General features: G+C 41.9%; 1 protein-coding gene across 4 annotated transcripts in view; it reads right to left on the minus strand.

Moving 5' to 3' along the window:
• The window catches only part of arhgef7 (Rho guanine nucleotide exchange factor 7), a 147,913-nt gene that overhangs the window by 56,987 nt on the left and 63,559 nt on the right, over positions 1-27,367 (minus strand). For all 4 annotated transcript variants that reach the window (XM_062975449.1, XM_062975448.1, XM_008107000.3 and 1 more), the window contains 3 exons: positions 16,316-16,410; positions 15,698-15,793; positions 11,638-11,760 (listed from right to left, as the gene is read on the minus strand). In XM_062975449.1, coding sequence (XP_062831519.1) covers positions 11,638-11,760; positions 15,698-15,793; positions 16,316-16,410 — 314 coding nt within the window. The remainder of the gene's footprint in view (positions 1-11,637; positions 11,761-15,697; positions 15,794-16,315; positions 16,411-27,367) is intronic.

Below are 27,367 nucleotides of genomic sequence, written 5' to 3' on the forward strand. Positions count from 1 at the left end.
ATCTCAACTGAAAAAAGACAAACCCTTGTCATAAAACACATATGCATACTTAACATAATATGAATTTACTTTTTTAAAACAGAAAAACAGATACTTGCACTTAATGCTCTCTCCCTAAATAAAAATTAAAAATAAAAATAACAATAACAATATAATAATAGCTTTATTCTTATATCCCGCCCATCTCCCCAAGGAGACTTGTGGTGGCTTACATGGGGACCAAGCCCAGTAAAACAGTATTAAAAATATATTAGCTTAAAATACATTGCAGATTACAATGAATTAGCACATAAAATATTTAAGGTGAAAAGAAGGATTACGAGTTCTTAACGAGTCAACTAATTCCAATAATAATAATCAAACAGCCTATTTTTAATATTCCTTACAGAAGATAGAGTTCAACAATATTAACAGATCATTGCTGTATTTATACACTTAAAATTAAGCCTTACATTATTCTCAAACTAATGAGAAATACAGGTGAAGTCTTGGGGAGAAATTCTGTATTATCAAGATTACTAAAATGTCACAAATCACAAAACGTTCTCCCTTTTGTAAATGAGCATATGAGATACGAAGAAGGCTGTAAAATGGTTTTGTTCCAGCTGACATTTTGACAACTCTAAGATTCAATTAGAGGCAGGGCGGGTTAAATCGCTGAGCTGCTGAACTTGCTGGCCGAAAGGTCGGCGGTTCGAATCCGGGGAGCATAGAATCATAGAATCGTAGAGTTGGAAGAGACCTCATGAGCCCATCCAGTCCAACCCCCTGCAAGAAGCAGGAAAATCTCATTCAAAGCACCCCCGACAGATGGCCATCCAGCCTCTGCTTAAAAGCCTCCAAAGAAGGAGCCTCCACCACAGTCCGGGGCAGAGAGTTCCCCTGCCGAACAGCCCTCACAGTCAGGAAGTTCTTCCTGATGTTCAGGTGGAATCTCCTTTCCTGTAGTTTGAAGCTATTGTTCCGCATCCTAGTCTCCAGGGCAGCAGAAATCAAGCTTGCTCCCTCCTCCCTATGACTTCCCCTCACATATTTGTACATGGCTATCATGTCTCCTCTCAGCCTTCTCTTCTGCAGGCTAAACATATCCAGCTCTTTAAGCCGCTCCTCATAGGGTTTGTTCTCCAGACCCTTGATCATTTTAGTTGCCCTCCTCTGGACGCTTTCCAGCTTGTCAACATCTCCCTTCAATTGCGGTGCCCAGAATTGGACGCAGTATTCCAGGTGTAGCCTGACCAAGGCAGAATAGAGGGGGAGCATGACTTCCCTGGATCTAGATGCTATTCCCCTATTGATGCAGGCCAGAATCCCGTTGGCATTTTTCGCTGCCACATCACATTGTAGGCTCATATTTAACTTGTTGTCCACAAGGACTTCAAGATCTTTTTCACATGTACTGCTGTCGAGCCAGGCATCCCCCATTCTGTATCTTTGCATTCCATTTTTTCTGCCGAAGTGAAATATCTTGCATTTGTCCCTGTTGAACTTCATTTTGTTAGTTTCGACCCATCTCTCTAATTTGTTAGATCGTTTTGAATTCTGCTCCTGTCTTCTGGAGTGTTAGCTATCCCTCCCAGTTTGGTGCCATCTGCAAACTTGATGATCGTGCCTTCTAACCCTTCATCTAAGTTGTTAATAAAGATATTGAACAGAACCAGGCCCAGGACAGAACCCTGTGGCACTCCACTTGTGACTTCTTTCCAAGATGAAGATGACGCATTGGTGAGCACCCTTTGGATTCGTTCACTTAACCAATTACAGATCCACCTAACCGTAGTTTTACCTAGCCCACATTTGACTAACTTGTTTGCCAGAAGGTTATGGGGGACCTTGTCAAAGGCCTTACTGAAATCCAGGTACGCTACATCCACAGCGTTCCCTGCATCTACCCAGCTTGTAACTTTATCAAAAAAAGAGATCAGATTAGTCTGGCATGATTTGTTTTTGATAAATCCGTGTTGACTATTAGCAATGACCGCATTTGTTTCTAAGTGTTTGCAGACCACTTCCTTAATTATCTTTTCCAGAATTTTGCCTGGTATCGACGTGAGGCTAACCGGACGGTAATTGTTTGGGTCGTTCTTTTTTCCCTTCTTGAAGATAGGGACCAGATTTGCCCTCTTCCAATCTTCTGGGACTTCTCCCGTTCTCCAAGAACTCTCAAAAATGATTGCTAGTGGTTCCGAAATAACTTCCGCTAGTTCTGCTTTTAGCCCCAGCTTGTACCAACATAGCAATTCCAAATCATGCAAATGTGAGTAGATTAATAGGTACCATTCCGGTGGGAAGGTAATGGCGCTCCATATAGTCATGCCGGCCACATGACCTTGGAGGCATCTACAGACAATCTGGCTCTTCAGCTTAGAAATGGAGATGAGCACCACCCCCCCCCCACCCCCCCAGAATCAGACACTAGACTTAATGTCAAGGGGAAACCTTCCCCTTTACTTTAATGTTCAATGCTATATTAAACCTTTATAGTACGGATTCTTGTGTGTTATTGTGAGAATATGTAGTTACATGCATTCCTCTCAGTACATGTGAATATAGAAGATTGGGATATATTTATGCATATAAGCAAACTGAGCACCAGATTTTGTGATAAACAGAGATTTCTTAATTTTTTCAAGAAGAAACACAAAATCTGCTTTTATGAACCACCCTGACAGTTTCACCTGGACAGCCTCAAAGTCTCCACTGTAATTTCATCTACTCTTAAGCGCAATACAAAGGATGTCTTGAAAGTATTTCCATTGATTCATCAAACTTTTCAGTACTAATGTGCATCATTTCACTGAAAAGAAGTCTCCTTTGCCTACACATCTGCACAAGGCCATACTGAAATATGGTAACTTGAAATAATCCAGCAACTAGATTCAAAATTATGTGTTGCTTTCCACTGGGCATTAAAATCCAGAAAAGTCTGTAACCAAACTTCTCTCTTCTAAGAATGGCTTTTACTTGTACTTTATTAACTCAGAACATCTACAATTGTATATTGTCCTATTTCACTGAATATTTAATAACCTGGCAACTAAAAGAACTATTAAAATCCAAAACTATTAAACAAGTAGCAATTCTGTGTATGTTACTTGAAAAGAAAAATACCCTGCAAAAATGGCCCATCTCACACACACGTCTCTCTCATTATATGAAACACCAAAAAGCCATAAGCTGAACGTATGCAGTGATAATAAAATTGGCAAGTCTTATCTCACTGAATACACTGCCTTAAGACCAAAAAGTAAAGAAATAACAGCAGCCACAAGCTGTCCTGGAATGATACTGTGAGAGATGCCATACTGGCAGAGGTGGTAACAGAAGGGGAATCTATCCTGTCTATGTCTCAACAATGAAGTGGAAGGAAACATACGAAATATTTTGCCAGGTGGGAGAAGAATGATCCATGTGACAGATGCTGACTACTGCTGCTGCTGGTTAAGTAAAAGGAAATCTGTTATATATGTCCATTGCTATAGTATTATTTCTCTACATGGCCACTCTGCAATACAGCCAATTCTCCCCTGCTGAGTGAAGTTAAACAGGCAAGTATACAGAAAGCAGCTTCCCAAACCAGGAGTACCTGCTCTTTCTATAGTGAAGAGAGGCACAGAGACAGAACTTTGCTAATGTTCTCATGACCAAGACAATTCACAGTTTCTCTTGTTTCTTCTTCTTTGGGGAGTGAAGCTGAAACAATCTTTTTAAATTGCATTTCAGAAAATCAAGCTTTTACATGTTTTAAGTCTCCAAGACAATAACTTAGTTTGCACCACCATCAATACAAATACAAAAGTCTGTGCCTAAAATACATACACCCATGTGTGCAACAGCTGTGAACATTACATATACATACATGAGTGAAAACACAATAAGAAACTCTGGTTTACTTACAACATAGCAAATACTCAGAAAGCAGATTATAAATATTATGATTAGCAAAGAATTTTGCTTAGTAAATAAAATCCTTACTATTAATTGTGAAATGTGTGCACTGTGTACATTCTATGCATTCTTTCACCTATTTCCTTAGAGGTCATTGCATCCATAAAATCAGTGTGGCCTGTTCAAGATCACAGCTGTTTTGATTAACATAATAGGTCATTATAGTAGGCAGTTTAGCCTGAATATTACAGAGTATTTCACACTGCATCTCTTCTGCATTCAACTAATATAAGCATACAGCAAAGGAGCAAAATAAGATATACAACAGAAAATCATTTACCTAAGAAACAAGTAGGGCTTTGGAATAATAAAGAAATATTGTAATCATTATAATCTTATTACCTATTCCAAACTGACCAGCTAAACAGAATAGGTAGGTGTAACTATTATTTACAGTAGAAGGACACATATACTGAACTGGTGGAAGACATCACTCCTATAAAGACATCTTAATAATTTACTCTAAAGATCTGTCATTGAATTTAGCTAGATTTTGGAATTTATAAAAAGATGACCTGACTCTAAAATGAATCCGGTCAGACCATTTTAATATATTAATATATTAAAAATATATTAAAAACTAGGAGAAATTAGTAAATAATGCACAAACAAGTGAAAAGCAGTTAAAGCCGCAACTTACACTTCCAATTCCTGCCTATGGTAGACAGAACATGAACTCTCAGCGCTGAAGGGCTTAAAGATGTCACACAGACAATGCATGCTGACAACCGTTCCAGCAAACCCTCAGTTCACTTAATGAGTCTAAGTCTTTTTACAGTCTCTGGTGCAGCATTTCTAGAGAGAAAGCCTTATTCTTGGACTGTTGCTTCAAGAATGACATCACCCTCTCTGTTCGCAGCCCTTGGGAAACAAAGTGGAGGAGGGACAAAAGGTTCTCTGACTCAGATTCCTATCTGTATTCAATGCTCCAGTTATCTCCCAGAAGTGTGCTTTTTTTTTTAAAGTGCAGGCTTCACTTTTTGAAACTTGATATTATTTCCCAAATATAATGACATAAAAGCAATAAAGTTCAAATTAAGTTCTTGCTGAAGCATCCAAAACACTCTTTATTAAAAATGAAGTGACATTTTAAAGTTTTTCTTCTACCTAGAGAGATATTGCAAACTGGATAAACTGTAATATTAAAAAGAAAGCTCGACCCACTCATTTACGTTAGATATTATCCCACCATTCAAGTTTCTTCTATTTCCCTCTACAGAAAATAGTGTGCTGCTTTAGTGAATGCCCATTGTTTTAAAAGTCCATCTGTTTTTCTGTCATTCCTAATTTTAAATGGAGGGGGGAACTATCTGTGTAGTATCCAGTTACTGAGTGATATATTATTTTAAGTGTTGGATTATGACTAGAGATCAGGGTTTGAATCCCCACTCTGCCATGGAAACCCACTGGATGACCTTAGGTAGGTCACACACTCAGCCTGAGAGAAAGGCAAAGGTAACTTCCACTGAAGAAATCTTGTCAAGAAAACCCTGTGATTATAAGCCAGGAAAGACTTGAAGACACACAACAACTTCACCAGTAAGACTGATGCAGATGTAACTCTTAATTAAGGCACTTTATAATTTCACTTTCTGCCCCACACCCACAGAAATATCTCCTTCTCATATGCAGATTTTCTACCATTGTTTTCTCAACTTTGGTTACGAGTTAAAATATTAACTGATTTGTTCAGATTCACTTGACAGAGAATCACAACTTAAGATTTTATATCAAGCATTTCTTAAATTATAATATTCACCCAGTTCAGCAAAAACAAAAACAAAAAAACAAACCCTAAACTGACAATGGCAAATTGATGTGCACAAATAATTTTAACAGGGCACATAGAGCAAGTAAAATGACAAAACACCAAAGCACAACCAACCAAAGTCATGCTGATCGGGATACTTAATGGAAGACTTAGGTTTGTATTCAATTTTAAGGAAATAATAGGAAAATCTGTGAACAGAAGGTGGAGGAAATGATTCAGAAGCCAACCCCAAAGCACTTTGTCCCAATTAAGAACTACATCTGCATTGGCCCCAACAGTATTCCACACATGACAACACATCAAATTAGAAATGGCAGACAACATCTTAGAATAAGCATTTCCACTTCTATTCCATAGAAAAAACAATACAAGAAAAGTTTATTTTTTCTGCTTCACAGGCAAGTACAATTCATCATCTAATTAAAGCTTATATATTTATAAAAAGCAACTAGCTGTGCCCGGCCACGCATTGCTGTGGCTTAGTCTGGTGGTGTTGGTCAGTCTACATTAGGTTGTATTTATGTTGTGACCTCCACCCTTCTTTATACTCACATTAGTTATAGTATTTGAAGTCTGTTACCTTCTTCAATTTTTGTGTTGATTGATAATTGCTTGAGATCCCTTTTGTCTTTGGTTTGTTATTAATCGTGATGTCTGATTCTGCTGAGTGCAGTTTATATTTTTATTGTGGTACAATAGTCTTTTTTTTTTTTTGCCTGTGTAGGTGTTTATTATTATTGTTGTTGTAGTGGTCATGAAGGTTGGATAAGTTAGATGCTACTGTATTGTTTTTTTGGAGGACCAGTGTAGCACTGACTGGCCTCTCAGCCTCAGTGCCTGGCTGCTTCTTGCCTGTGATGGTGTTGATTCTTATTGTTGTTGTTGTCACTGTTATTATTGTAATTATTTTTTTGGAGGCCAAGTGTGAATGTAGGGATTGGGGAGGTGGATGAGCACTGAATGGCCTTGTAGCCTCAGTGCACGGCTGATTCTTGCCTGTGTAGGTGTTTATTATTAGTGGGTGAGTGGATGGATAGATGAGTGGGTGGATAGATAGGGTGGGTGCTCTCCTTGTTTCCTTTATTCCTATGCTGTTCCCTTTCTCTGCTCCAATCCTGAGCTCGCTGATAAGAACACACTGGTCAGAAAGAAGGGTAAATATAACTGGATCAATGGTCTTTTTCTCCGTTTTGCTCTTGGCCTTCTGGGCAGAGAGGGAGGGCTCTTGCCCTTGGCGTTCCTTCGCTTCCCTTCCCTGCCTCCTTCCTTCGTTCTATCCGTCCCAGCCTTTCCTGCCTGCGGAGCCATGGAACTGGGTTAGTGGGTTGGATGGCGGGGAAAGGGAGAAGGAAGAGGCCTCTAATTGAAATGCATGGACTCCATGCCATGGGGTGCTGGGATTTGTAGTTTGCATCCAGTCCAACCCCTTTCTTTCTTTTTGTCATGGAGGAAGACCCCACCCAAACCCCTCAGACAGATGGCCATCCAGTTTAGTTGTGTTGTTATAGTCACAATTCATTGTTGTGAGTTTTGTGGGTCCGGATTGTGGTTTTGTGGTGTGGTTGTGTTGTTGCAACCGAGAGGGAAGGCTTTTGCGTTGTGTTGCCAAGTTTCGTATTTCTGGGGCGTTTAGTTGTGTTGTTATAGCCACGATGCATTGTTGTGAGTTTTGTGGGTCCGGATTGTGGTTTTGTGGTGTAGTTGTGTTGTTACAACCGGGAGGCAAGGCTTTTGCATTGTGTTGTCAAGTTTTGTATTTCTGGGGCGTTTAGTTGTGTGCCAAGTTTTGTATTTCTGGGGCGTTTAGTTGTGTTTTTATAATCACGATGCATTGTTGTGAGTTTTGTGGATCCGGATTGTGGTTTTGTTGTGTGGTTGTGTTATTATAACTGGGAGGCAAGGCTTTTATGTTGTGTTGCCAAGTTTCGTATTTCTGGGACGTTTAGTTTTGTTGTTATAGTCACTGTGCAAACAACTTTATCCATTTATATATATAAAAGAAGTAGAAATATTTTTAAATAAAGGAACTGACATGTCAGCTTTAAGGAGTGATGACTATGAAAGAATTTAAATGGAGTCTATAAGAAACTACAGAAGTAGGAATTATGCAAGATGATCTGTGTTGTGACTGCGCCTTCGGGGATTATGGTTGATGGTGATGGAATTCGAAGAGGAAGAAAAAACCCTCGTGATGAGGGTTCACTGGAGGAGTTGCGCAGGAAGCGACTTAGAGAGCTATATGGGGGATCTTCTGAGGAAGATTCAGATGGGGAGATGGATGCTGAGGAACAGGTGGTGGCTGGGGAAGCGGGCACTGAATGGGCACAGCCACCGGAGATGTCTGGGGATTTGGGGCTTATGGATACTTCTGAACCTGGGGTTTCTACAGGAGCTGATCCCAATTGGGATGCTTGGAGAAGGGAGGATGGTTCTTTAAGTGTTCATGGGGCTAAGTGTGGGCAGGATGATTGGGACTCCGATGAATTGCTAGGTACTCCAGATCCACGAGCTCTAGCTGTGTGGAGTTCAGACTCTGAGTAGATTTGGGACACCTGGTGTTTGGGTGTGAGTGTTTGGTCACCCAGGAGGAAGGGGAATAAAATGGGAATGTTTGGCCACTGCACTTTGCGTGTGGCAAGGTGTTGCTGAGGCGCCATTGGGATCTCTGTGTTTCTGGACTTGGACTGTGATTCGGATCTGTTGAAACCATCTGGCTTGGCTCTCGCTGTGTCTTATCGTGGACCTGTTTTGGATGACTGCACCCTCTTCGGACTTTGGATTGAATTTGACCTGGCTTCTGTCTACGCCCTCTGACTGACGGCTACTCCCGGCTTCTGACTATTGGTTTGTCTTTTGGAATTTCTGCTGCCTCCTGACCTGACCTTGGATTCTTCTGACGACGGCTATTCATCATCCCTTTGAGGCTCTCGGCTTATCTGCACCGTGGAAGCAGCTTTACTGCTTTTCTAGTTTGTTTATTTTCCAGCAATTAACTCTATTTGTTTTCCAAAGCTGAATTGAAGCGTTATTTAGTTTTTTATTGAATGCCAGCATGGGAAATTAGCGTGGCTCGTTTTTGAGTTATTATTGTCCAATCTACTCTCGAAACACTGAAAAGTGAAGTGTTTCAAGGATATTTCCTGTGTTTGTTATTTTTTGGCTTATCTTCGGAATAAACTTTGTTTTGTATGTTAACTGGCGTCTGACTCTTGACAATCTATTTATGGGTGGCTCTATGTACATCCTAGTCTCAGAATCTACAGTCTGGTCTCAGGACATATTGGGAAATATTGGGAGCTACTGTATATTCCAACTACAGGATGTACAGTGTTCCCTCACTTATTGCGGGGGTTATATTCCAAGACCAGTGGAAATCCGCGAAGTAGGGACACTAGGCTTCTCCATAGGAAGGAAGTAGAAAGAGGGAGGGAGGGAGGGAAGAAGTAAAGAAAGAGGCAGGGGAACATGACGCCGCCTCCTTCTCCTCCCACTGCCCTTTGGACTCCTTCTCTGCCCCGTCACCCGCACCCGACTGAGGCCACCGCCACTGTAAATCATATTTTTATGAGTTATAATATTATTTTAGTGTTTATTAAAAAACCGCAAAACAGCGAGGGCACGAAAAGCAAACCGCAAAGTAGCGAGGGAACACTGTACAGTAATAATTTTCTTCCAGGATTAAAATACTCTATTAATTATAAAAAGGAATTGAGCTCTTTTATTCCAGTCTGATGTTTATCTTTTGAGCAGAAATGTGTAACATCTGGTTCCCCAGATGCTAGACTGAATATTCCATTATTCCATGGCATTGATTATGCTGATAAATGTTGTCATCAAACAATATTTGAGAGCAAAAAAAAAGATAAACTTGGTTCACCTGCCCAAAGCTAACCAGGCAAAACCTGGGCTTACTCTCAAACATACTTATTTTAAGGGCAGGATGACTGTAGCATACTAGTTTCTACTGCCCATTCTGCAGGCTCAAATGAAATGAAACTTGAATCTCTAAACCTCAGGAATGTAGCAGGAAGCCTAAAGGTACTTAACTAATTATATGTCTTTTGAAAACACAGTAGAAAACTTTTGAGGAAAGGTTAACATTGTAGTTTACTGGCATCAGAGTTTTAAAATACCTAGAGGAAGCGAAATTAGGAAAGAGAAGACACATTTCCTTCCACAAAAACCAGGATCTATTACAGGAATATTTCCGGAGACTATCCAAAATCTATGAAAATCTTGCATTAAGTACTCTGCAATATCAACCCACTCAACATGTAGCTGTTCAAGCACACATACACACAAACTACTCGTCTGTGCTTGAATCTGAGTTCTAATGAGTTATGAAAATTATTACAATGTAAAATGCACGTTCTGCTTCAAATAACCAAATACATCTGTGGACATCAAAATCCATAGATTGTCCAGTCCCATTATCTACACTTGTGTAGAAAAACAGTTCTCTCTGGGTAAAGTGGCAAAATCAAAGTTTGATTTTTGGATTTAGGGTGGGGGTGGGGATATTGTCAAGCAGTGGATGGTTGAATTCATGGATATAGAATCTGTGGATATGTAGGGCTTACACTAACATATCATTGAGTATATTTGCATACATACATGTAAGAGTTCTGAAAATATTCTCTAACAGTCAAAACAGAATAAGAATAAGAATAACTCAGCTGTATCAATCAACAGCTCATGTAATGCTTTCCACAATGGGCTTTTGGACCATCCCTATGAAGAGCTTCAGAGCAATAGTTGTCCCCTGCTGTTATTCTCAGAAACTGACATTTGGGGCGACACTGTTCCTAAACATGAGGGTGCCAATACAATTATCTTTGTTTCTTAATTGTTCAAAGGATTCTGGAGTCATCTATAGCTTATCTCACCAGCACTCTTGGCACATAAGGCTAAACACCATATAAAACTACAACTACCATATTTAGTAGCATTGAGTCATGGAAGTTAGTGGTGTCAAACTGCATTAATTCTGTACCGTAAGAATTTCACTAAACTCCTTTCAAATCTCTCTAAACTAGTGACCATCTTGTCTTGTTGGCACAAATTGCAGAAATTATTAATGCAGATGGGTTTTTAATGCTTTCAGAAACTATAAATATACCACAGAGTTTCAGTCACATTTCACCAAGCAACTATACAGCATTATGTCTAAACAACATTTATGATTGATATCTCCTACCTCCCTTCAAATAATTTGGTGGGAAATAAAGACCAAAACAACGTATTTCTTTGGACAAAACACAGTTAAAATTATAATTTATCTCTGCAATATGCAGTCACAGTCACTTATTTATACATTGTTAAAAGAGATTAGGGAAATAGATTCCACCTAAATATCAGAAATAAATTCTTTACTTTCGAGATGTTCAGCAGTGGAATACAGACTGACTCAGACGATGACAGACTCTCTTTCTTTGGAGATTTTTAAATAAAGGTTGGATGGCCATTTCTTGGAAATGTTTTAGATGTGTCTTGCTGCAGGGCATGGGTTGAACTTGCAATCCCTCCCAACTCTATGGTTCTGTGATTCAAATCTTACATGTTCCTTTCACCCACAGCAAAATCTTTCTCAAAAGTGATTTATGTCTGCTTTTTAAAGGTGAAAACATTGGGCTTCAGGCAGAACATGTTTACAAAAATGGAACATGTATTAACCAATTCATACTAATATACATGTGCCCATTTCTCCCCTGTATACTTATATATTTGATCTTTATTTCTGGATTTAAGAAGAATTTTGTATAAAACACAGATTAACAGAAATACAAATATTCCCACAAACATCTCAGTATGTGTACATATAGCATGAACACACACACAATTTAATGCGCAATTTAAGAGAGGTAGAAGGGAGGCAACTTCATAAGCTCTTCCTCCACTTTGTCATTTCTAGATCCACATACCTATGTTCTGTGAGAACAGTTACTGCTGATGGATGGTTGGCACAATACGCAAGGTATAGACTTTTGGTTTGTGGCATCAGATTTAGAAAGCAACCACCAACTCTCTGCTGAGCTTCAGGCAACCTGAAATAAAACAACGTCAATGTAATTATATAACTTATTCACTACAGAAGTACGGAGAAGGTGATAAGTCATTAAAGGGGGGTATATCTGAAACTGTAAAGTTTCTGTTTAGCTTTTGCAAGGGAGAAGTTAAAAGTTTGGAAAAATACTGCAATTTATCGCATAATAGTTGCACTTTTTATCCTTTTCTATGTTATCAAAGAAAGGAGATTAGACTATTATGCAAGGGAAAAAAACTGATTTTTTTCCTTCTTTACCTCCAAGACAGGAAGCAGAAGGAAAGATTACACCTACCTCCCTTATTCATTTATTTATTTATTTGCAACATTTCTACCCCGCCCTTCTCACCCGAGGGGACTCAGGGCGGCTTACAACAACTGGCAAAATTCAATGCCAAACAGATCAGTAAAAACAGCAACACATTTAAAACCATTAACAATAATCCATAAAATACATTAGTCAAGCTTAAGACATATAGTTACTTAATACCATTATTCCAAGGAACCAATGCACATAAACCTAAGTTCAGACCGTATCAATATAGTACTTATTCATTAAATGCTTGCGCACAAAGCCATGTCTTAATGTTCTTCCTGAAGCCCAGGAGAGTTGGGGCCTGCCGGATGTTACTGGGGAGGGCGTTCCACAGCTGAGGAGCCACCACTGAGAAGGCCCTGTCCCTCATTCCCACCACCAGACGGTCTTAGTGTTCTTGATGGTTCATAGGAGGAGATATGTTCGGACAGGTAAGTTGGACCAGAACAGTTTAGGGCTTTATAGGTCAAAATCAGAACTTTGAATTGGGCTTGGTAGCATATTGGCAGCCAGTGGAGCTGGCTTAGCAGGGGGGTGGTATGCTTCCTGTATGCCGCCCCAGTTATTAATCTGGCTGCCGCCCATTGTACTAATTGGAAGTTCCGGGCCGTCTTCAAGGCAGCCCCACGTAGAGCGCGTTGCAGTAATCCAAACGGGATGTAACCAGAGCGTGGACCATCATGGCCAAGTCAGACCTCCTAAGGAATGGGCGTAGCTGGCGCACAAGTCTTAGTTGTGCAAATGCTCCCCCGGCCGCCGCCGAGACCTGGGGTTCCAGGCTCAGCGATGAGTCCAGGAGAACACCCAGACTGCAAACCTGTGTCTTCAGGGGGAGTGTGACCCCGTCCAACACAGGCTGTAACCCTAGTCCCTGTTCAGGCTTGCAACTGACCAGGATGACCTCTGTCTTGTCTGGATTCAATTTCAATTTGTTCGCCATCATCCAGTCCGACACAGCGGCCAAGCACCGGTTCAGGACCTGAACAGCCTCCTAAGTGACAGGTGGGAAGAAGTGACAGAGCTGGACATCATCTGCTTACAGATGACACCTCACCCTGAAACTCCGGATGATCTCTCCCAGCGGCTTCATGTATATGTTGAACAACATGGGGGACAATACTGACCCCTGCGGGACCCCACAAGACAATGGTTGCGGGGCCGAGCAGGTGTCCCCCAATGACATCATTTAGGAACGACCCTCCAGAAAGTAACGGAGCCACTGCAAAACAGTACCCCCGAGCCCCATTCCAGCAAGATGTCCCAGAAGGATACCGTGGTCAGCGGTATCGAAGGCTGCTGAAAGGTCCAGCAGAACCAGCAAGGACACACTCCCCCTGTCCAGTTCCCGGTGTAGATCATCGACTAAGGCGACCTAGGCTGTCTCCCTTCCTCCTTTCTTTCTCTGAAGACAAGGCAGTTTACAAAATCTGAGCTCTTTGAAGGAAGGAGGAAAGATTGGAGTTCCAGATATTTCTATTTCATAGTTTTTAAGCTGCCTTGCCTTTGGAGAAAGGAGGGAGAAACAGTCCCACACAGCTCTGGGAGAATTATGCTAGGAAGACAGAAAATGGGGGTGTGGCTATTTTGCAGTGGCTATTATGCAAGGAGCCGTGGTGGCGCAATCGGTTAAACCTTGTGCCATCTGAATTGCTGACCTGAAAGTTGGGTCGCTGACCTGAAGGTTGCCAATTCAAATCTGCGAGATGGGGCGAGCTCCCGTCTGTCAGCTCTAGCTTGCGAGGACATGAGAGAAGCCTAGCAGGTAACATATCCGGGCATCCCCTGGGCAACATCTCTGTAGATGGCCAATTCTCTCACACCAGAAGCGACTTGCAGTATGTTCTCAAGTAGCTTCTGACATGATAAAAAAAAATATAATCCGACAAAATACAGTATTTTATAGGAACTTAGTCTACTGTGTATTATTATTTTTATGTGACATAATCAATTGCCAATAACGTAAAGGGACACTAGGAGCCAACCTAGACATGAATATCCTTATCAAATATGTAGGAAACACACCAACTATAAAATGAGAGGAAAAGTATTTTTAATACCAAAACGAGCACACAGTAAAGTAGAAGGAAAGCCAATGTCATCCTCATAACTGATCTAGTTACTAGAGGTGTGCAAAAGGCATCCTGTTTTCGGGGTGTTCAATTCAGTCAAATGGCATCCATTTGGGGGGTCCATTGTTGGCTGACCCCTCATTCTGTTTACCAGGAAGTTATTCAAAAGGGGAGGGTTGCTGCTGTTTTCATTCAGCAACGATTTGGCCCATTGGCTACGAAGGGAAATTTTAAAGACTCAATCCTATGCCATTTTAAGGCCTATCTGCATGAAACCTAACTCAATTTTAGACCCCATTTACAACTGCAGGCCTATCAAGTTTCAAAACAATTCACCAATCTACTGATTTTCTAGAATTATTTTAGGTTTTAACCATAACATTTTTCAAAATAAGACAAAGGGCTCTGGGAACTGTAGTCACTGGTTGTGTCCATTCTCAGCCAATCAGAGCATGGACACAACCAGGATTTTTATTGGCTGAAAAACAGCAGGAGAGAGAGACTTCAACTCCCCCATGCTCCAAGAGGAGACATTTCAATGTCCACCCAGCAGGGCCCTCTCTGGAGGAAGAGCCTGGGAAACATTCCAAAAAGAAATGGAGGGACACTGTTGCTACCGGGGAGAGATAAAAAGACACGCAAATCTCTGCCTCAGGTATATTGCAGATTTAAGCCCTTCTTATCCAGGAACTGGATAAAACCCTACTCCCTTAATCCGTTTCGCCAGGCTTTTCAGCTCCCTCCTCCCCGTTCTGTTATTGGAGATTACATAAAACGGCCCACTGAATATTACAAATAATTTTCATTCAAATTGATTTGGGCCCAAGCCTACTAGTTACCCTTGGATATTTTCAGACATTTCCTCACAGGCTTTCTTCACCTATGCTACTGGAGTCAGCGGAAATATCTTAACATTGATGCAAGGATGGAAGGGAGCAAGAGTTTGTTGCATTACATGTAAATTTGTCACTCCCACTTTAAAGCCACAATAGGTGGCATGATCATTTAGAAAGTGCACATTTAGTTTGGCCCTACTTCACCTAGCTATATACACTCACATAAACTGTGGGCATGAGCATATCTGATGGAATAGACTAATGAAATATAAATAATACGGATAAGAAAAAATGTAAAAAAAACCCACTTCATCTTTTACTAATTATTATCATTATTATTTCCCCAATGTCTATCAATAATACACAGCAATGAAAGCCTCTAATTTAGGTGCAATCAGAATGCAGGCACAAAGTTACTTTCAGGTTCTTTATATTGAGAGGTACTTGTTTTATTAAATCTATATTTCTAATTACACTGTTTACCACGTAAGTGAAATACTGTTTCTTACTTGTAAATCATGTAATGTCAAACATTGTCTCTCATTATAGCTAACACTTTCTTTGGATTATTCAAGACCAAAATTGGACTGAAAACACAGACAGTTAAATCAACATATCAGAATGAACTAACAACTTCTTCAGGTAAATCAGGCTTATTATAGACAGTTCACTTTTGTTTGTGAAGTATTACAAAGCACTTAATTATGTGATACGTACTTGGTGCATTCTTCTAAAGACTGTACAAGCATTTGCTGAAAAGAACTGATTTCTTCTAGGTTTCCCATTAAATAGGAAGTATCTGTACAGTTTAACCTGGAATCAAGGGGGGGGGGGAGAAAACAAAGGTTAAAAAGTTGTAGCAAACCCCCATACCTTCCATAATATGAAATATTTCTTACAGTGAGGAACACACTTCTGATGCGAAACTCACATAAGCTTGGAAGGTGGAAGAGGGGCTGACAGTCAACACATGCTTTTCAGAGTGGCAATCTAGTTATATATGCCAATATCAATTACAGTTCTTCACTAGCTTTATGACTCCCCCAAGCCCATAGAGCAGCCATTACTTAAAATGTCAACAAATACTCATGAACAACCAAAAGTTGCTACTGCATGAAGAACAAGGCCAGTTAAATACTAAAGTGCTTCCAAATGGCAGACATGCGATCATCATGGGCATCTCCAATCTCAGTGGCAGAGACATGACCTGTGATGGAAAGCCTTTAAAAATATACGCTGGCCCAATCCCTTAAAATAGCTAGCATATGAAGAGCCGTTTTTAGTCATTCTTGAAAGAGAGAGAAATATAAATACTACTAATAATAATGTACTTACTTTTCACTAACTTGTAAGGGCCGTAGGTAGTTAGAAAGCATGGTCTGTAGCTCTTTAGCATATTCATTTTCTGTTTCTAGAATGTTTTGTAGCACCTACAATACAGGAAGACTTATGATGTAACTTAAAAAGAAATACACTGAAATTCTAAACACCACTATTCTTTAAATTAGTTTGTTTCACTTCTCATAGAACCTGGAGACTATAGTGGAAAGGAAGTGAGTTGGAAGGGGCATGCTGACCATTGTAAGCAGTGCACAAATAGAAGAATATCAAAGTGGTAGAGAAGTGATGTAGCACAGTGGCAGAGCACAAAATATGTTTATAAAAAGATCCCAGGCTCAATCCCAGATTTGTAATCCCAAATGCTGCCAGTAAGCATAAGCAGTACTAACAGATCTTGCTTACCTGGTTGTTTGCAGAGAACAATGCCTAACCAATATCAAGTTTAAAACAAGAAACAGCACCATATTTTACCATTCTCCCTCCAGCCTTGGTGTGACTTTGCCACAACTCTATAGCCATCATTGTAGCAAATGGGACAGTGAGAGAAATGTCAGTGTTTATTCTCCTGTAAGACTCTGTGTGTTTGCTGTTCCTTTAATATCTTCTGTCAGCGAAAGGTTTATGATAAGACTCTAGGAAGCTCCAGAAAAAACTGTGCAGTAGGAATCCTATTGTATGCCGCCAATCAATTATTCGATGGTGAGTCTGTACATATTTAAATCCCACTGATTCAGTGGGCTGGCTATAGAGTTGTGGCAAAGCCACACCAAGGCTAGTCAGAGAAAATCAAAGAATTAATGCCAAAGTCTCACAGACAAGACACACATTAAGAACAGGGCCATTCCAAGAGTGGGACCTCTCTAACTTCAGATATTCAAATAACTCTTAGGTCAGCAAACAACAGGATCGCCTATAGCAGGCAGGATTTCTGCATCCTTCAAGAACAATTGTCTCTCCTTAGCTTTTAATATACCAGGCTTTTATTCCTTTAAAACCCAATTTATTACTATTATGGTACCCCAATAGTGTTTAACTGCTCTCCTAGCATCCCAAAGATTTTGAGATGTACACATTGTCCAGTGCTGCAGTTTATAGCCTGTTTAGGACATAAAACAGTTATTCATGCCTGTATGAAAACCTGATGAAACTAGTGACATACTGAACTATTTAAAACAGAGAAATCACTGCTTCTTTCATTAGCGTTGCCAGACTGTGTTTTATTCCCTTGAATAGGCCTATTCAGCTGAAGAGGACGAGTGGGGAGGCAGACCATTTCTGAGTTTATTCTTTTGTTGGTAACTTGACTCCTGCCCCAAAGATTAAAATGTCTCTATTCTACAAGAACCACTACGAAGGACAGATGTCACAAGGAACACATAAGCTATTAATTAGCTGGTTTTGAAAGTGTAATGCCACCTTTTCCACTGGAGAAGCAGGAAGATCAATACATTATATTTTGCAAAGCTAAAGATGATGGTGAAATGTCAGTAAGTCACAACATTAGCATACATATAGCCAAGCAACATAAAGGAAAACACTGCACTGTTACTACCCACAACATTTGGGACTAGCAACAGGAAAACAACAAACCCATAAAATGAAGATCCAACACAACCATTCCAAATGATTTTTAGTATTACAGCTCTAGAAATATATTAAAGATGTGCATTACAGTTTTGCCATTTTAGCACAAATCATGACAAAGTATTTTCATGACCTAATTTCCAACCAAACAAGAACAATCCTATTAAGCAATCCAAGTGTCTATACATTTAAAAATGCAGACATTATTCTATTTAACCTGAAACCATTTATAAGTAAAACAATTCGAACTTTCAACTTGTTTGCATTTTAACTGACTGCAAAAACTGAGCTCACATCAATAAGCATATATTCCAAGTTTAAATATATTTAAACCTTGCATCTCTCTTAAGCACCCAAGGTTAAGAAAAAAAACGCTTGCTCTAACATTTGTATGAGCCAATTTTATTTCTGAAGATGTAAATGTTCAGAATGCCTCAGTGTCTCACTGATATTAGATAGTATTCATAGTCAGTTACCTACTCCCCTTAAAGAAGGCTATGGGGCATTGCATAATTATAGTAACCCGGAAGGTAAATAAATCCGAACACATCATACGTCACAGATTGCATAGCTGCGCCCAACTCTGTAGTCTCCCCACCATATTTCCCTGCTCTAATAATCACCTCTCTCTTCTTCTTTGATTTATACACATTCTGGCTGCTGCAAAACCCATGAGATTTCAAAGACCTTGTTCTGAAAACTCCATGACCATTTGATGAAACTAGGCACCAAAAGTAGATTGCTTTCACAGACATAGCAACCTTTTACAGTCTGCAGCACAAATGAAAAGCACAAAAGGATGAATTCATCCAGTGTGAACTATTCCTTAGTCATAAAGCATCAGGGGGAACGAGTATCAAGTATGTCTAGCATTTCACACACACAAAGCCCAATTTATTTTCACCCTAAATTAAAAACTTTCACCAAAGTGTGGCTTAAAACAAGGTTTTTAAAGGTTTGTTCAATGTCAGATAAAGGAAATATACAGTTATTTCACAAATAGGATTATTGCACCATTTAAAGAAGAGGGGGATCATATGGGAAAATGACATGAAACCTCCATGTTTGGAAACTACTATTCAAAATAACAGCAAAATGGAATCGCAAAATATTCTTCCAGATCTAGTGACCTATACTTCATCCAAAGGGGGAAAAAACAAGCCACTACAGAATAAAAGCTAAAAAAAACAAACAAACCCCAAAACAGTATTAAAAAACAATCATATACAACTATGTCAGGTATTCCTGAGTGTTATACATATGAAGGCTCAAAATACAAAAGCTGAAAGAAGCCCATCAATACTTATCACTAAACCCATTTCAGGAAATACTCCATCAAGTGCCAAGCTATATACAGTTGACTCTCAGCTAACCAGCACCTATGGGATTGACAGATGCCAGATAAATGTTGTTCCTGGTTTCTTCAGTTACTATTAAAATAGGCCTAACCAATCCTATATCCAAGACTATAGCATACTATAAAATCTGTATTGATTTGATATTAATAATGATGTACAACACAGTAATTAAAATCAAATAAACTGAAATTAATGTGATAAAGTTTTACTGTATTACCCAGATTTACTCGAGTCTAATGCACCATCGAATCTAATGCGCACCTCAATTTTCAAAACCCTGAAATCAAAAAAGGTACTTGCTGTTGAATGTAATGAGCAGTGTCAAGTGTACTCTTCGTAATTTGGCCAAAAAAGGTGTGCATTACTGTTGCTGCCTGTTTAGAATTCTTTCGTTATAAACAATTGTGTTAGAACACCAAAGCTTGGAAAAGAAAACATTTTGGTTGCATCTAGGCTGTAAATGAATCCACTTTAACAGCTCTAGTTCAATGCTATGAAATCCTGGGGGCTGTAGTTTGACAAGGTTTTGCGCCTTCTCTGCCAAAGACTGCTGTTGCCTCACCAAACTACAAATCCCAGGATTGCATAGCACTGGGCCCTGGCCATTTAGAGAGGATGTCCCTCAAGGATGAACTCCAGGTGCAGCTCCTGAAGCAGCCTCCCCTTTTGCTTTAACTCAGCACTAACATTACTGTATGACACGAATCTAAGGCACACCCCAATTTTGGCAAGGTCATTTAGCCAAAAAAGGTTAGCATTATATTTTAAGTAAATATGATATATAAAACAGCTTTGTGAACGCAGTACCATTTCTTCAATTTTTTAGCCTGTTCCTTGAGAGTTCCAGTTGTTTGAGTTCTGATTAACTGAGGCTCTGCTGTATAAAGCTTCACCAATCCACTTCTTCTTCTTCTTCTTCTTCTTCTTCTTCTTCTTCTTTATTTGGTCAGTCATTTCCAACTCTTTGTGACCTCATGGACCAGTCTGCACCAGAGCTCCCTGTCGTCCGTCACTGCCCCCACACCAATCCACAGCATCCAACAATAACAACAATAACAATAAAACAATTGCAATTACGTAATACAGGCTGAGATAAACAACTTAAACAATGAATATTTAATATTTAATAGTTCCTAAGAATCAAATTGGAAAACTTCCACTAGGAATACTTTTCAAGAATTTGCCTACCAAACTTTCAGTGTCTGGCAAGCGCCAAAAGTACAGTTATTCCCGGGGGGGGGGGGGGATATTTCAGCTATGGCAGCAATAAATTAAGTCTCTCAAGAACCTTTAGATCAGAGCTTTCCAAACATTCCATGTTGGTGACACACTTTATAGAAATGAATAATTTTGTGACATTGTAATTCAGTTTTAATAGCAATCCAGAGGTTAAACCAACCCCTTGTAAGAAATACATACACATACATAAATTGTAATAATGATATATATGGGAACACAATGTCTCATGAAAACCTTTCACTTCTATTTTAAATATATATGATTTATTGCTTGTTTCAGACAGACTCAGAGGTTTCTCATTACATTTGTGTGACATTCCTAAACATCACATGTCAAGGACAGAACGCCACAAGATTCAAAGTAACAGAGTTTATTAGATTACAGAACTCAAAAATGCCCGTAAAACACAAGGGCCAGGCAGTTTTTGCCTTTAGGAGCAAAAAGGGGCAAAAGTAAATGTTCAAAAGATAAACCGGATTAAACCGGAGTTTAATCCGGGTAAAAACAAACTGCTTGCGTCAGCCTGGGTATAAACGAAACGAAAGCCAAGGAACAAAAGATACAAAGAATGCAACTAATTGGCAGCAGATTCCTCTCTGCTGCCAACACTGTGCTTAGAGTAACTTGCGTCGCTCCCCCACACACACAGCAGACAGGATCTCCAACACGAGTAAATCAGCCAAGGATTGTAGCAGTTGAGTAGACCAGTTCCGTTCCGTAGATCAAAGCCAGAAGCAGACGTTTGTAGTTTTTCCAAGTCCAAGAGGGGGGGGGAAGACAAGCCGTGGTCAGTTCAGTCCGAGTTCTCAAAGCAGGAGATGGCGTCCGTCAAGAAGACGACGGAAGGTCAAGCTAATAAGAGTAAGCACAGGTTTGCACAAACAAATGCCCACACAATCCCTCCCGCCGTCTGACCCTGGATTCCAATCAACTTACGTCACAGCACAGGAAAGCACACAAGTCTTCAGGGAAGCGTCCCACACACACACGGATCCCAAGCGTTTGCCCAGATTACCTTGCCCAACGCAATTTGCAATTGCTCTCAAGCCCCATTTTATGCCAGTTACAAATCTTCATCACTGTCAGCTGTCCTCCTTAACCCGGGCGTTTCCTCATCACTTTCCTCGTCAGAGCTGGAACACCTCTGACTACGCCCAACAGCATCTCCAGCTGTGGATCCCGTCCCATCCCTCCAGCTAAACCATGGGTCTAATCCTGAAGGTCCCCATTCATCTTCTGTCCCATCATGGCCAGTGGCACCCACTTCCTCCCTTACCCGAGTCCAATCCATCTCATCCTCCTCTGAGCTAACCAGCCCCTCCTCCATTCTCTCCGTAAACCCTTCGAAAGACTCCTCGTCAGATGGTGCTGCAAATATGTCTCGCAGTCTTTTTCTCTCTCGCTCCTCGAGAGTATCTGACTCTCGAGGAGTCTTACGCCCACGTCTGTCAGTAACAGAGCCATGAGGCTCAATCATAACACTATCCCCTCTCACAAAGGCCTCCTCCCCCGATGGCGGAGAAGTGGCAGTGATACCTTCCGCTATAGCACCACGACGACTAGAGGTATCAAGTTTCAACAGCGAACGATGAAAGACTGGATGGACCTTTAAACTAGACGGTAAACGCAAACGAAACGCAACAGAAGAAATCTTTTTAACGATAGGAAAGGGACCCAAATACCGAGGCGCAAACTTTCCCCCAGCCTGTTTAATATGTTTGGAAGATAACCACACCAAATCCCCTTCTTCCAACTCCTCCCCTGCCTGCCTGTGGCGGTCAGCCTGAGTCTTCTGCGTTGCCTTAGCTTCCAACAGTAAGCGACGGGCAACATCATGCAATGCAGCCATTTCCGAAGAGCGGTACACAGGGTCCGAAGAGACCACATTGGTCGACGGCGCCACACCTCCCCGTGGGTGAAAACCATAAGTTAGCTCAAATGGCGTATGCTGACTAGACGTGTGCACCGCATTGTTGTAAGCAAATTCCGCCACCGGTAACCACTTTACCCAAGCCGTGGGTTGATCTAAACAAAAACAACGCAGATACTGCTCTAAGAGCCCATTAACCCGTTCCGACTGTCCATCCGTTTGCGGATGGAAAGCTGAAGACACGTTTAACTTAGTCCCCAAACACTCATGGAAGTGTTTCCAAAAGCGTGACACAAATTGCGGAGCCCTATCTGAAATAATCACCTCGGGTGCTCCGTGCAAACGATAGATGTGCTTTGTAAATAGTAAGGCCAACGTAGGGGCCGCCGGAATGGTTGAACAAGGAATAAAATGAGCCAGTTTACTAAATAAATCCACCACCACCCAAATACAAGTATAACCCCCAGACTTAGGCAAATCTGAAATAAAATCCATGGAAATGATTTGCCATGGCCTCTCCGGAACAGGTAAAGACGATAACAACCCTCTAGGGCGCCCAACAGGCGTCTTACTCTGCTGACAAACGGCGCAGCTGTCACAAAAGCGCAGAATGTCTTGCCGCATCTTTGGCCACCAGTAGCTCCTGGTGATAAGCTGTACGGTCTTGAACCTGCCAAAGTGCCCAGCCATGGGTTCGTCATGGTGGGCTCTAATCACCTCCAACCTGAGGGTCCCTACTGGTACGTAAACCTGCCCCCTACGCACCAATACCCCGTCTTGATCCTGGAGATGCGGCAGTATGGTACGGTTACCTGCAGAGAGCAGCATCAGTTGCTCCTGAGTCCACACATCATCCTTCTGAGCCTCAAGGATCTGGTCATGTAACCCAAGCTCATTATCTACAACACACAGAGAGGCAGTAGGCAAGATGGTCTGACATACTACCTGCTCATTGGTCTTAAATTCCGGCTTGCGGGATAAAGCATCGGCCCGCAAGTTTGCCTTCCCCTCCACGAACTGCACCTTGAAGTTAAACCTGGAGAAAAACAAAGCCCAGCGGATTTGACGCTGGTTTAACTTCTTTGCTGTTTGCAAGTGCTCTAAGTTCTTGTGATCAGATCTGACCACGATCTGGTGCCGTGCCCCTTCAAGCCAGTGCCGCCACACCTCAAACGCCACCTTAATCGCCAACAACTCCTTCTCCCATATGGTATAGTTCTGCTCGAAGGGTGTTAGTTGCCGCGAGTAAAATCCACAGGGACGCAAGGTCCCTGAGGAATCCTTCTGAGACAATACAGCCCCCAACGCGTAGCTAGAAGCGTCCGCTTCTACCACGAACGGTCTGTCAACATCAGGATGGGTTAGTATGTTGTCCGATTGAAAACTAGACTTTAGTTGTAGAAACGCCTCGTGAGCTTCCCGCCCCCACACAAATGGCTGTTTCTTGCGCAGAAGCTGCGTCAAAGGTACCGTGAGCTTTGCAAAATTCGGAATAAACTCCCGGTAGTAATTAGCAAAACCCAAAAACCTTTGTACATCCTTCTTAGTCTTCAGCTCCTGCCATGAGTTGACGGCGTCAACCTTATGTGGGTCCATTTTAAGTTCCCTACCTGACACTACATGACCTAGGAACTCCACTTCAGGCACATGAAAGACGCACTTGGAAGCCTTGGCGAAAAGCCCATTAGCCCGCAGTCGGTGCAGAACCTGCTTGACATGTTGACGATGTTCTTTCTCGTCCTTAGAAAAAATCAAGATATCATCCAAATAAATCACTAAAAATTGGTCAATTAGGTCCCTGAACACATCGTTCATGAACCTCTGGAATACCGCAGGAGCATTACAAAGCCCAAAAGGCATGACTCGGAACTCGTGGCATCCGAAACACGTGTTAAATGCCGTCTTCCATTCATCCCCTTCCCGTATACGGATTAAGTTATAGGCCCCCCGCAGGTCAAGCTTGGTAAAGACCTTAGCCCCTTGCACCCTTGATAACAGTTCCGAGATTAAAGGGAGCGGGTACCTATCCCGAATGGTGTATTTGTTTAGGATCCGATAGTCACAGACCAGCCTAAGTTCCCCAGTCTTTTTGGCTACAAAGAATACTGGTGCCGCAGTTGGAGAACTAGATGGGCGAATAAACCCCTTGGCTAAATTTTCATCTAGAAACTCCCGCAAAGCTTGCCTTTCCGGTACAGTCAAGGCATACAGCCTCCCTGCTGGCAGTTTCGCACCTTCTGCCAACTTGATGGCGCAATCATATGGCCTGTGCGGTGGTAATTTGTCCGCTTCTCTTTTACAAAATACATCAGAGAACTCCCCATACTCAGCAGGCACTCCCTCCATATCAGAATGAGTAACATTTAGAGTGCAACAATCCTGCCTCTTTAAGATCACTTTACGTGTTGCCCAATCTACTTGTGGGTTTACTACAGCTAGCCAATCCATCCCCAGGATCACATCATATCTAGGCAAGCTCGTAATATCCCACACAAACGTTCCCGTTACTCCCTGCACCTCCCACGTTACTGCTGAGGTTTCATGGTTAACCACCCCAGTCTCCAGCAGTCTCCCATCTGCTCCTTCCACCCACACGTCGCATGCCTTGCGCACTCTAGGAATGCCATGCTTCTTAGCAAACTCAATATCTACATAGGAGACCGTAGCCCCTGAGTCCAGCAGTGCCAAAGTAGAAACAAGTTCCCTTCCCCCAACAGATAATGTAATGGGTACGAAAACATGCTTCCTCCCCTCAGTTGACTGCTTGAGGAGCCCTAGTGCGTTGGACTCACGTCGCACTAGGGCTGGCCTTTTCCCGAAAGCTGGGAAGGTTTCACATTACAATTTTTGGCAAAATGCCCAGCATTCCCACAGTACAAACACAAGCCCAGCTGCCTCCTACGGCTCTTTTCCTCTGTAGACAGCTTTTTAAAGACCCCAAGCTCCATGGGCTCTTCCCCCATCACCACAGGTGCCCTGGTTACATGCATGGGTGGCGCACACATTGCTTTTGAGTGTTTACGAGCCTCGAACCTTGCGTCTAAACGCAGCACCTTAGCTACTAAGGCGTCCCAGCTTTCAGCCGGCTCCAAGCGTGCTAATTCATCCTGGAGCATATCACTTAACCCGGCAGTAAATAAAAGCATGAATGCATTTTCCCCCCAATCCAGCTGGTGGCGATACAGGTTAAACTTATTTAAGTAATCCAAAACAGTCCCCTTTCCCTGTTTCAACCGATACAGAGCCCACCCAGCGTTCTCCGTGCGGAGAGGATCCCCAAAAGTATCAGTTAACAACTTTTTGAAATTATTCAAATTGTCCTTGACTGGGTCATTTCCCAAAATTAAATTAGTGGCCCATTGTCCTGCGGGACCGGTCAACAAACTCAAAATAAAGGCCACCTTGCTAGTGTCTGTAGGAAAAGCATGAGCACTGAGCTGAGAAAAATAAAGCTCCACTTGTGCCAAAAAGGTTGGCAACTTGCACCTGGTTCCGTCAAAGCGTTCAGGAGTCAAAACATGTCCTTTCACAGCCTGAGCTGTTTGGATAACGGTAAAAGCCGTTTGCAATTGGTCTACTTTGGCCCTTAACTCATCCATCGTCTTCCTGACGGGTTTATTGCTGCAATAAACTTTTTATGGGCGTTGGGCAATCTGTCAAGGACAGAACGCCACAAGATTCAAAGTAACAGAGTTTATTAGATTACAGAACTCAAAAATGCCCGTAAAACACAAGGGCCAGGCAGTTTTTGCCTTTAGGAGCAAAAAGGGGCAAAAGTAAATGTTCAAAAGATAAACCGGATTAAACCGGAGTTTAATCCGGGTAAAAACAAACTGCTTGCGTCAGCCTGGGTATAAACGAAACGAAAGCCAAGGAACAAAAGATACAAAGAATGCAACTAATTGGCAGCAGATTCCTCTCTGCTGCCAACACTGTGCTTAGAGTAACTTGCGTCGCTCCCCCACACACACAGCAGACAGGATCTCCAACACGAGTAAATCAGCCAAGGATTGTAGCAGTTGAGTAGACCAGTTCCGTTCCGTAGATCAAAGCCAGAAGCAGACGTTTGTAGTTTTTCCAAGTCCAAGAGGGGGGGGGAAGACAAGCCGTGGTCAGTTCAGTCCGAGTTCTCAAAGCAGGAGATGGCGTCCGTCAAGAAGACGACGGAAGGTCAAGCTAATAAGAGTAAGCACAGGTTTGCACAAACAAATGCCCACACAATCCCTCCCGCCGTCTGACCCTGGATTCCAATCAACTTACGTCACAGCACAGGAAAGCACACAAGTCTTCAGGGAAGCGTCCCACACACACACGGATCCCAAGCGTTTGCCCAGATTACCTTGCCCAACGCAATTTGCAATTGCTCTCAAGCCCCATTTTATGCCAGTTACAAATCTTCATCACTGTCAGCTGTCCTCCTTAACCCGGGCGTTTCCTCATCACTTTCCTCGTCAGAGCTGGAACACCTCTGACTACGCCCAACAGCATCTCCAGCTGTGGATCCCGTCCCATCCCTCCAGCTAAACCATGGGTCTAATCCTGAAGGTCCCCATTCATCTTCTGTCCCATCATGGCCAGTGGCACCCACTTCCTCCCTTACCCGAGTCCAATCCATCTCATCCTCCTCTGAGCTAACCAGCCCCTCCTCCATTCTCTCCGTAAACCCTTCGAAAGACTCCTCGTCAGATGGTGCTGCAAATATGTCTCGCAGTCTTTTTCTCTCTCGCTCCTCGAGAGTATCTGACTCTCGAGGAGTCTTACGCCCACGTCTGTCAGTAACAGAGCCATGAGGCTCAATCATAACACTATCCCCTCTCACAAAGGCCTCCTCCCCCGATGGCGGAGAAGTGGCAGTGATACCCTCCGCTATAGCACCACGACGACTAGAGGTATCAAGTTTCAACAGCGAACGATGAAAGACTGGATGGACCTTTAAACTAGACGGTAAACGCAAACGAAACGCAACAGAAGAAATCTTTTTAACGATAGGAAAGG

The sequence above is a fragment of the Anolis carolinensis genome, chromosome 3, assembly GCF_035594765.1.
Source record: "Anolis carolinensis isolate JA03-04 chromosome 3, rAnoCar3.1.pri, whole genome shotgun sequence".
Lineage (NCBI taxonomy): Eukaryota > Metazoa > Chordata > Lepidosauria > Squamata > Dactyloidae > Anolis > Anolis carolinensis.